The following is a 12,259-nucleotide window of genomic DNA, read 5'->3' as shown; positions in this document are numbered from 1 at the left end:
TCTAACCATGGAATACTTCACTGCAATGAAAAAATAGTGCACTATAAGCATGGATCACAAACACTTCACTCTAAGCATGGAATACTTCACTTAACTGAAAAAAACAATGCACAATAAGCAAGGATCACAACACACTCTAAGCATGAAATACTTCACTTTAAGCACGTTTTACTTCATTGAGATGAAAAAATGGTGCACTATAAGCACAGATCACAAACACTTCACTCTAACCATGGAATACTTCACTCTAAGCACGTTTTACTTCACTGAAATGAAAAAAGTAGTGCACTATAAGTATGGATCACAAATACTTCACTCTAAGCATGAAATACTTCACTCTAATCAGTATATTCTCATATTATGATTGGTCCGGACTGGTGGTAAATCCCAAGAAATCGATTCTATTTTATCTAAAGGATTTGGCATTGTCTGGTACGCAGCGATTTCAGCTTTCTCAATGTGATCTAACTATGTTTTAATGTGAACCATCAATGATCATCTGAAAATTATCTTCAGCTTCAGGCTCCGCATCTTCCCAAACGATAATGCCACAGAGATGAGATGACAGGGGGAGGCAGCTGCAAGAGGAAGCCGGTGGAGGAGGGCGTCGCCGGAGAGGAGGTTGATTCGTGTTCCTCCACCTCCTTCATGTAGAGAGAGAGAGAGAGAGTGTATGCATGAATGCGATGTGTATGTCAGAATATGGAACAAAGTTGATTTCCCAAATTACCCCATGCAATTTTAATTAATAGAAAATGGATACTTAATTTAGTCATTAGATTATTATAATGAGTGGCTGAGATTTATTATCTAGTTATACACTTAAAATTAGTTAGACCTACTCCTCTATATATGTATTTGTATGTTTATATGATAATCATAGATTTTATTAATAAAATTATGCAAAGATAATCAATTAATTCAATCACTCAACCTAAATCAAAATTTATAACAAATTTATTTTCGTAATTACATTTAATTTGCATGATCATAGATATTAGTTTTTTTATAGATTTATCTCCATTAAAAATAGTTTCATAATTATAGTATTATGATTCCTAAATTTGGGGGATTATATATAACAATTATGCGTGTATAATTTATAGATATAATACCCAAAATTTGTGGGAATATTCATGTCTCAAAATCTTGATTCCTTATTTTATGGGAATATGTATTTTACATCATTACTAACCCCCGTCATTTTGAAGTGTTATTATATTGAATAGTATATGCATGCACAATGATATATATCCATCTTTACTCACTTGGTTAGTGTCGCTGATTGGGATCGAATGTACTTAGAATCAAAACCTCTAATCACTTAACAATTAAAACTTTGAACTTGGCCCAGCCCGGCCCGGCACAAACATGGGCCTGGGCCAGACTGGGCTTAAATACTGTCGGGCCTTACTGGGCCCGGCTCCAGCTGGGTCGGCCCGAACCACTTGACATCTCTACTTGTGCACATAATTATTCTATGTAATAATAAAATCCTCTCTAAACATGATCAATGAATGTTCATTTATCAAAGGCATAAATAAGCATGTCACTAAATCATCTACTCCATGATTTAATCCCATAATTCCATATTCAAATGACAAATTTTAAATTATTATCTTACTTACCAGAAATTGGTCTAGAGAAACTGAGTATTACATTCGCTCACAAAAAAATATATGGAGTACTAGTTTTATCATTTTGGATTTACCACTAAAATTAGATCAATTCTAAATATAGAGAGTTTTAAACCATTAAATACTACTCCCTCCGTTTTACAAGAATATGCTCTATTTCCTTTTTAGTCTGTTCCACAAAAATATGCACTTTCCAATTTTGGAAACTCTTTTTTCTCTAATAGGGGAGACTCATTCTCCACTAATAATTTAATTACCTTTTCTCTTTACCGTTCTCTTACTTTACCAATTTTGTATTAAAACTTGTGCCGAACCCAAAATGCATGTTCTTTGGTGATGGAGGGAGTATTAATAATATTAATATAGACCACATAATCCACTAACACTACTTTCACCACATTTTCCTCAACATTCTTTACTTTACTACTCTATTTTTTATGGATTGAGCCTGTGCCCAAGGTTACGGTTCGGGCGGTTAACCTCAAAACCGTACCGGCGGTTACGGTTCCGAACCGGAACCATGAGATTCAAATGGAACTGAAACCATCACTTTTAGAACCGTGGTTCGGTTCAGGTTTTAAAATCTCGGAATCAAAACCGTGCCGGAACTGCCGGTTCCAAGCGGTTCCAAACTTGAACCGCCGAAAAACCGTGAAATGGAGCCAGAAACCGACGGTTTGAAACCATGAAAAATCGTAAAAATCGCAAAAAAAAACTGGCGGTTTCTGAACTGAAACCGTAACTGCTGGTTTTGAAACCGGAACCGCAACCATGAAACATCGTCGTGGTTCAGTTCCGGTTTGATAATTTCTAAAACCGAAACTGACAGTTCCAGAACCATGAGCATCTCTAGATGAAGGTAGTATATCATCACTACCATCTATTTGGAGCGTAGAACGAGCATATAGTATAGTTTAATTTCATAATCAAACATTATGTAACCCGTAAGATCCGATCAAAATGTGTTGACCGACGTCTATTCCAACAATTATTTCTCATTATATCACATAAGTCGACTTTGTCAAGCGGAAATTCTAGTACATGATCAAAAGTTTCAATATCATCCAAATAAACTGACATATGATAAGAAATATTGGAAAGTAATTTTCTAATTATAGAAAATATGGTAGATCTATATGGAAATCGTGAAATCAGAATTGTAGGCTGCGGAAATAAAGGTTGGCATTCAAAGAAGAACAAAGAATTTCCCTTATTTTCCTGCAGATTTAAAGCCACAACCACAAAAATCATTAAATTTCTTGCATGCTGACTTCACATATACATGTGCATTACATCCATTTCACAACAATATTCTCTCCTTCCATCACCGTTTAACCTTGGGATTTTTTTTTCAAAAATAAGTGTAAGTACTACTACTTGTTATTAGGGGTTGCCAAAACAGGTTACTCGCAAGCATCCGCACCCGACAAGTCAGATACCCGTACCCGATTTCAGCCAAATTTATTGCCTCAATATCCACCCCGCAATATATCGGGATTACCCGATATCCGTGTCGGGTATCCCGTACCCGACATTACGGGTACCCGTACCCGACCCAAAATAAATTTGTAAACCTTTTATTGTATTACTAAAGGGATTTTATTAACGTATTACTAAAGAGAAATTGATCTTTTAATTAAGACCTTGTATTACTATCATGTTATATTGAATTGAATTTTTATTGTCTCGTGTCGCTATCGGTTATTATTGGGTCTTATTAACATGACGTGAATCGTGTGCTTTCGTGTTCATATCATATTTGTGTCATGTTGGGTTTGTAACCATTCCACATCGGATGAGTAAAGGAAGTTGAAAACAATGTATAAATATTGTTCAACCTCAATTACTTTGAAGCTGTGCGGGTGAGCTCAATCCAAAACGGATAATATCAAACTAATGTGTAGTCGACTATCATAATAAATGTTATCAGATCCCCGGATAACTATAGGGTCAGGGGGAGTTGAAGCAGGTAAGTATTGTTCAACCTCAATTAGTTTGATTCTTTTTGAAGTGACCAGAAAATATCAAACTACTATGCAGTCGCAGATCCTAACACGCCCTATATCAATTGTGCCGTGTTCGTGTCGAGCAAATATATATTGGGTCGTGTTCATGTGTGGTCTTATAATGTGTATCTTGTCGTTATTGTGTACCCAATAACAACCCAATACACACGATTTTAAAAAAAAAGAAAAGAAACTTATATTTTATATAAAATAGATTAAATAATTTTAACCAATATCTTGCTATAAATACATGTTTATGAAGGTCAGTGAAGAACAACACATCCTCCCAACCTAAGAAAAATGAAGCTACTACTCATCCTCTTATTGATGCTATTTGCGTCGGCGATGAGTGGCGCAACCCCAAGAAATGGGCTAAGTTCATCCAATTACTACTCCACCCCGCCACCACTACATGGTCATCAACCACCTCCACCCTACTACCATCACCCTCCGCCTCCAACGTATACTCCTCCGCCGCACCACCACCATGCCCCTTCCCCAAAGCACACTCCTCCGCCACCTTCCCCAAGACATTCCCCTCCGCCCCATCGCGTCCATCCACCAAAACATGCTCCACCTCCGCCCAATCATGGCCATCCACCACCTTCTCCAATATATCCTCCTCCTCCCCAACACGGCCATCCTCCACCTCCGCCCCATCACGGCCATCCGCCACCTTCGCCAAAACATGCTCCTCCGCCACCTTCTCCACCTCCGCCCCATCACAGCCACCCGCCACCTTCGCCAAAACATGCTCCTCCGCCACCTTCTCCACCTCCACCCCATCATAGCCATCCGCCACCTTCGCCAAAACATGCTCCTCCGCCCCATCACGGCCATCCACCACCTTCGCCAAAACATGCTCCTCCGCCACCTTCTCCGCCTCCGCCCCATCACGGCCATCTGCCACCTTCGCCAAAACATGCTCCTCCGCCACCTTCTCCACCTCCGCCCCATCACGGCCATCCACCACCTTCGCCAAAACATGCTCCTCCGCCCCGTCACAACCATCCACCACCGTCACCAATATATGCTCCTCCGCCCCATCACAACCATCCTCCACCTTATGCTCCCCCGCCACATCATGGCCACCCACCACCACCTACACCAAAACATGCTCCGCCACCATACACACACTCATCACCCCCTCCGCCACCGTACTAATCTCCTCATCCGTTGCCGGGTGAAGTAGTTTCTCCGAGAGGGGCCAATAAATGGAGGCGATTACCACTTTAGTTTAGATCAAGATCATACAAAGTGGAATATATATAATTATTATAGTGGTGTATTTTGCTTTGTATGTAGCCACAGCAATAAATTTATCAAACTCCATAATATAAGAGCAGCCGGTTAATTATGAGAACTAATTACCATGTTTTATTATATAGCGACTATGTAGTTATAATACATATAGTTACAGAGATCAACCCTAAACATCAAGAGATAAGAATAATATTCTCACAGTTCATTTGAAATTTTATAAGGGCTATGTCATCGACAAAAGGACCAATCTGAATAATTTAATAATGAACAATGCCGATATTCAGCTGATAATGATTAATATGAAAATCCAACTTTATGTTAAAATAAAAAATGGGAGACTTAGGTACAACCGTTTGCCACGATTTTCTATAGAAATATTCTTATAACCTCATGTCATAACTTTTGTAAAAATTGAATTATCCCTCACAAATTCATTTAAATTGAACAATTATCTTTTAACAATAGTACAAGCTATAGCCCAGTCGAAAGCAACCTGCAAAAGTGCTAACAACCTAATTTCATACTAATATTGTGGAATATAAGTTCAAAAGGGAAATCGTCCATACTCTAAACTAACATGTCACGGAAAAGTTATTCAAGTACAACATTTCCTATCCATAATTTCAAAAATAGCAGGTATCGTGCAACAAGCAAAATTTAATAAAAAGATGATAAATTGGAGATACAGAAATAGAACATCAATCGCCCCAGTGCAACTTCACAAAACCAGCAACAATTTACAATTGTAATTGCGATATATAGAAGTGTATATACACAGCCAAATCATAAAGTCGTATAGAGAAAATTAAAGATAAAAAAAAGTCGATGAAAATTAAAAATACAGAGCTTACGAAATAAGTCCTTCCGGAAAACCTCAGGACAGTGATGAACAAGATCACCTAATTCATCCCGGATGGCACTGGAATGCTCACATCTCTACATTCTGCACAGATTAAGCAGCGGGCTTCTTCTGAGGGACACAGATGATCGAGAACCTCTGTAGATGGCAAAAGAGCATATGATGTACAATTGTAGGGAAAAAGTTAAAGACGGTCCACATGATCAATACTTGAATAAGAAGCAACCAAATGCCTATGAAAAACCCTACAAAACATGCAGCATACAGTAAATCCTCAGCTCATACAGAAATTTATTCTTGTAAACCCCATTACTGCACAACAAATAGCATGTTACAACTCCTCAGGCCTTTTTCGACCTATCCAACCACAATAGGTTACTTTAGGAGTTCTTATCAACCACTCCTTTCGTCCAACGAAGATGACCCACTTCCATTTTTAGTTTCCTAACCAAGATGACTCACTCCTGAAAATGGAATCACTTTTACTTCCACTTTATTCTCTCTCCAAGTGCACACAAAATAACAATGCATAAAATTCCGAGTCATCCAAGGAAGGGTTCATCTTCCATGGTTTGGCGGGAGTTGTATTTATCTTATCGTTAAATTTTTATTATTTGAATGGCCATATTAAGCTTTACTGATACAACACCACTTTATCCAGGCAATGCTGGAGAAGGGCATGAAAGTGGAAACATATATGGTAAGAGAACTCAAACTTAGAGAAGTTGAAAATGGGGTCAGCATTAAGCCATTAAGACATCTTTCATGGAGTAGCAGTTAAAAACAAAATCTGAAAATATCTACTTATCTAGTAACCAAACAAATTTGAAAGGATGATCTCAAGTGACAGTACATGATGCCAACCAGATAGGAAAAGTTGATCTGTCACCCAACCATAAAAGACACGAGGACATATAGAGGTAAAAAATTAAAAAAAAAAAAAAAGAAAAAGGAGGCTGCTAGTGCCATAATATGCAAGGTTCAGAATAGATCTTAAAGGAGTTTTGACTGATATCTTACTGAGTTCTATACTACCAATCAATCATCAATTTCCACAAGGGTCACATGCCTCCATGTGAACTATGTTATTCATTCCTTTTTAATTTTCCTTTCTTTTGGATAAGGAAGTGCTGTTAAGGAAGCATGAGAGACGATAGCAAACAAAATCACCACAAACCTGGGCAGCCAAGGAGAACTGGGACAGGTGTTATCGTACTAGCTTTTACAAGAACCGCTTTCTATCAGTTGGTTTCAGAATCTGAAAAGAGCACATCAAACTCTCATCAACACTCATCATGGCACCAGCATTGTCGAATTCGCCACAATAGTTGGGAGCAGAAAATATAGTAACTAGCTGCCTATCGGCGAAAAATTCATATCCATCTTCTACAACCTGCTTAAGAAAATCCTCAGTTAGATGGCAGAAATAATATAAAATAGAATTAAAGAAAACATTACAAAAGAAATGGAAAAAGCAATGCCTGGTGAGCACGACACACGAGGTCCATATCGTGCTGCATCAAAAATTCAGCGACCTTATCAGCACCAAATGTGTATGAGACTCCCCTATCATTCATTCCCCAACCTTTCATTTCTCTACTGGGATCAGACCAAAGTAAATCACAAAGCAGACCAGCATCTGGGACATCAGACGGACGAGGTAAATTTCTTATTTGGTCCAAGTTTGTCAGGTCGGGAGAAAGCCCACCATGCATACAGAGTATTTTATCATCTATAAGAGCTGCCACAGGAAGGCAGTTAAAACAATCAGTAAAAACTTTCCAGAGTCGAACATTGAATCGACGTTTACATTCATCATAGAATCCATATATCCTATTGATGGAAGCACATTCATGATTTCCTCTTAAGAGAAAGAAATTCTCAGGATACTTGATTTTGTAGGCAAGAAGAAGGCATATAGTTTCTAAACTCTGTTTGCCGCGGTCCACATAATCTCCTAAAAACAAATAATTGGCCTCTGGTGGAAATCCCCCATATTCGAATAGCCGTAGAAGGTCCCCATATTGCCCATGAATATCACCTGAAATTCAACATAATTTTCAATCACAATTTTCAATTAAATTAGAAAAATAACAAGACAGTAACAAGCATATACACACAAATCCGAAAACTTTTAATCCCTTTCAATGTCAGGGAAGTAGAAAACCAAGTAGCTTGGTTACTTTTCATCTTCCTAAATATTAGCTCCATCTTACATGCTAAGTGAGATTTCTCCAAGGTGTGCTAGGGGCTAAATGAAACAATAGGAGCACAAAGAAAAATTAATGCAGCTATATGCTACTGATTTGTCTTAATAAGAAATGACAAATGATACTGCAAAATACGCAGATTCTTAGTTTATTACATCCGGTGACGACACGACTAATTCGCAACAAATAAAGAAACTAGCTTCTTGCCTAATAGCATGATTCAAGGAATATCATTAGTTAAACATGGTGTTTGCTCCTATGACCTATCAAAAAAAATTAAAGATAAAGAAAGAGTAAAGCATGTCCTGGCTCAATAAAGGCAACATTATACATCGAAATTAGCTTCATGAATCACATGACAGTAATAAAGATAATTAAACTAAAATCTTTACATCATATCAGCATATAAACATATTCATAAGCTTATGCATGAAAACAATGAGGGATAGTATCATAGTAGCAATAAACATGAAAGTATCCCAGAAAAAAATATCTACTAATTTTTACTACAACATCATTACGAAATCAAAGGAATAAACAATACATAAAATCATTAGTCACAAAATCATTGGGAATCAATGGCAATCATTCATCCTGCCTTTTCTCAGGGTCACCCCGCATTACAACTAACATTTCACCAAAGATGGTAGAGACTAGGAAACTAAAAGATGTAGGGGGAAGAGACAATTTTTGAACATTTGGCATAGCCATAAAATTTTGGCAATATGGGGGTAATTCCTCCACCTCTGAATCAGATGGAGATTCAATCCAGCCCATAAAACACATATCCTATTTCACATAACTCGCAAGTATCAAATTTACAATTTCACACAACCAAAAATTCGATCAAAAATCATATTCAAACTTGAAGAGTTGAGACAGCAAGAAAACCACCGGTTTGTAAAGAATAAACAACACAGACTCTGAATTGTCCAAACCTAGGCATACGTATACTTCTTAAAATGGCTAGAAAAGGTGCAGATACGAAGCTTCAAAACATGAAGTGTATGATTTCGTCACCATAGAATGTGATATGGAAGCAAACTTAAGAGTAGGTATTCACCATCAGTGCAGCTAGAGCAGACGTACAGCATCCAACTCATAACTAGCATCCAGCCATTTTTATCAAATGCATAATTGGTGAAAACGTAACGCATGTGGGGTCAAGGGTCGATAATTTCGCTCATGTTTTTGGTTTAAAAATAAAATAAGAAGAAAATGCACTCCATTCGAACTACATTCCATAACTTAGGTGCTGAGATAAGTTCGAAATGAGAGGGTAATGCCCTTCTTACAAACAAAATTCCTATGCATGTTTTAGATTGCAGAGAATGCAGCTAATGAAATATAGATACTGTTTCTACATTTAATCCACCCTCTTACAACCAAAAATCAGACAACCAAAGCCATTTTACTAGCACGAAACATCATAATCAAATCACATGCAAGTTTAGGGCGAATTAAACGTATATAAGAAAAACAAGTTCTAAAATGTAAAAATCACATCTCGTGGACCATAATCCGATTAAGAAAAGACCCTAACTTTGAGGCTATATTTATCTATCATCAATTATTGATAAAAAGGTAGGGCCAGGCAGAACGCAAAACAGAGTCAAAAACGAAGAAATTGTTATACCGCATATCTTAATCGGAGCTTCTAGCTCGAGAAGATTAGGCTGAGAGAGGAAGATTTCCCGAGACGTGGTACAGAGAGCACGGATCTCATTCTCGGAGAGCTGCACCTGACGCACAGTCCGCGCATTGCGGAACTCGAGCAAGCGATTAATTATGTCATCCAACAAGGCAGGCTCTATCCCCTGCCCATTCGCCGCCATAGCCTTGGCTCACCTAAAATTTCTTCCGCGACAAACCATAGATAGGAAAAGAGGGATGAAACCCTAGGACCCCAATCAAGAAAACAAATTCGTCAGCTCTTCATGGCGAATAGGTGGATGGATAAAAGGGAATCTGGATTCAGGAAGGGAGGATTTGGAACAAGAAAAATGATTTTTTTTTTTTTTAAAAAGTAAAAATGGGAGATGAGGCGGAGGCTACTATATCCTAACCTATAGATATATAATAAAAAATTTAAAACAATGAAATCATCGTTGCAAGCCATAAATATTAAATACCCTGTCTCTCTTGATGGAGATTTTGGGACTGGACCCACCCTTGCTCACAGCCTCTGCAATTCAAATTTAGTGTGGTCGATGAGTATGTTACAATATAAAACCAAGGGGAAAAAAACCATGTAAACACACTTTGCTTGTACGAGCATCCACGATAGGACGCCCTAGTCAATAGCATAGCACTAGGACTAACTAAAAACATCTTCTGTCACATACTTACTACCGCATGCCACATCATCGGAACTTCCCACATCTCAGTAATAGGCTAGCACTAGGACTAACTGACGTCCTAGCCAAGCAAACAAATTCACAAATACGAAATTAAAAATTCGACACGAATACGGAGAAAGTGCAACCATTTTATTTCATAAAAAAAATATACATTACATAGTTCAAATTTAAAAAATATATAATTAATTCATTTTAACTGTTGGTGTTTATCAAATATTCAAAAAATGAAGTGCAATGAGTTTTGTAAATATAAATAAAAACAATCGGCTAGATAATCGCTAGTCTGCGCGATCGGCTAGCACTAGGACTACCCGACGTAGTCCGCAGATGAGAGCTCGTCCTACTTCGGGACGTCAGTCGCCTTAGCTTAACGCAATAGTGGACATCCCCATGCCCTTCCCGCTAGTCCGTGCTCTAGTCTACTATTGTGGATGCTCTAAGAAAAAATGAGCGAAACCAAAAAGCTTGTGCTAAGGCATGCAACCCGGCTCTAAGTGGTCCATAAGGATATCAATTAGGTTAATCACTTAATTGGTTTGGGTTCGAGCCAACTCATTCAGGTTGTTAGCTAGTTGAGTGCGGACTATTCAGGATATGAATTTTTTGAGTTATAAATTTTTCAACCCTAGCCATAATCCACCGGGTTACGGTAATACATCGGGCTATTCGGGTTAAAAAGCTTTTAAAACAATCTTTCGTAATCAAATTTTTTCCTATGTAAAATGATTCTAAATTTGAGATATTTTTTTCTCTTCTTGGTTTTTAACTTATATAAAATCTTCAAATTCATGATTCTCCTCAATAATAGTTGGAGATAGGTCTATCATCTTGATCAACTAAGATATAAATAAAGATAAATCAATTTATTTTGATTTATTGCATAAATAATAATAAAAAATAATTAATTTAAATTAAAGCTCGTGTTAGTGTCATTATTTTGGCATTGCTCATAATCACTTCTTATAAAAATTATAAGTATTGTAATATCCCAAAAATAAGTATAGATAAAAAATATTATATTTAATTGGGATATTGTTAATATTAAGTTGTTTGATAATTTTTGAAAATATTATATAGCACAATCACGTATATGCTGAAAATCATTTGAAGGATAAGCTAACTTCATTGTTAAAAGTGATCTATTTACATAGAATTCAATTATAATGATATAATGTTACTCCCATGAAATTTATGTATTGAATTACTACTTATATTTAATATACCAAACTTTATGAATAGAAAATGCACTACGTACACTTCTATTTCTAGTGGAATATATGCCACATAATTTTGTTATAAATAATAATTTTTGTGTTGATTGGCAAAGCATAATTGAGTCGGTTATTGAATATTAAAATTATTGTATGATAAGGAATTATCTAGAACAATTGAGATGCAACAAAGGTAAAGTGGCAACCAACATAACTAATGGATAAAGATGGGTTTGGATAGATTGTTTGGTAGGAGATTAACAATAAAAATTTGACAATTTGATTGTGGAGATGAGGGTTGGAGAGAAAGAAAAAAAAATAGAAACATAAATTTCACTCATACCCTCTCTACCGTCGCCATCTCTGCCAAGTGCCACCAGCGATGTGGCTGCCGGTGTACGTTCTGCGTCGTGTCCGTCTTCGTGCCTCCTCTTCTCCTTTCTTGCTGCCCACGAGCACTCCGCGGAAGGAGATTGAAGCTTAAAGATTCAATAATCAAACTTCCATTTTTGTCAAAGAAAGGGGGTGAAATCAGGGAGTAATTGATAAGGTGTAATAAGGGTAACTCTGGTGGCGCCCCTCCACTAGCCCTTCCCATAAAAACTGCATGTCATGTCAGCACTAGCCTTTCTCATTCCACTGCCACATCACTAGCCCTTTCCACTAGTCCATCCATTAGCCCTTCCCACAATTAAATTAATTCACAATTAAAA

The 12,259-nt window shown here is 37.3% G+C and overlaps 2 protein-coding genes across 5 annotated transcripts; one reads left to right on the top strand and one right to left on the bottom strand.

The window, feature by feature from the left end:
• The first annotated feature begins 3,904 nt into the window (after positions 1–3,904).
• On the top strand, positions 3,905–5,010 carry LOC125185238 (extensin-like). Its single transcript, XM_048081743.1, has one exon. The coding sequence runs from the start codon at positions 3,944–3,946 to the stop codon at positions 4,805–4,807; it is 864 nt and encodes a 287-aa protein (XP_047937700.1). The 5' UTR covers positions 3,905–3,943; the 3' UTR covers positions 4,808–5,010.
• A 587-nt stretch (positions 5,011–5,597) lies between these two features.
• LOC125185237 (serine/threonine-protein phosphatase PP1 isozyme 2) lies at positions 5,598–10,035 on the bottom strand. Of its 4 annotated transcripts, none has more exons than XM_048081740.1 (5): positions 9,612–10,034; positions 7,247–7,806; positions 7,117–7,158; positions 6,943–7,023; positions 5,598–5,903 (listed from the first exon to the last, which is right to left on the bottom strand). In XM_048081740.1, exons 1-4 carry the CDS (start codon positions 9,808–9,810, stop codon positions 6,988–6,990), a joined length of 837 nt encoding a protein of 278 aa, XP_047937697.1. In that variant the 5' UTR covers positions 9,811–10,034; the 3' UTR covers positions 5,598–5,903; positions 6,943–6,987. The 4 variants fall into 4 exon arrangements, with proteins under 4 accessions (XP_047937697.1, XP_047937699.1, XP_047937698.1 ...); XM_048081742.1 differs by having other exon boundaries at positions 6,943–7,158; positions 7,247–7,506; positions 7,696–7,806; positions 9,612–10,030; XM_048081741.1 differs by lacking the exon at positions 7,117–7,158 and having other exon boundaries at positions 9,612–10,035.
• Between the last annotated feature and the right edge of the window lie 2,224 nt (positions 10,036–12,259).

The sequence above is a fragment of the Salvia hispanica genome, chromosome 4 (assembly GCF_023119035.1).
Source record: "Salvia hispanica cultivar TCC Black 2014 chromosome 4, UniMelb_Shisp_WGS_1.0, whole genome shotgun sequence".
In the NCBI taxonomy this organism is placed as follows: Eukaryota; Viridiplantae; Streptophyta; class Magnoliopsida; order Lamiales; family Lamiaceae; genus Salvia; species Salvia hispanica.
This window is presented reverse-complemented; position numbering and strand designations above follow the sequence as displayed.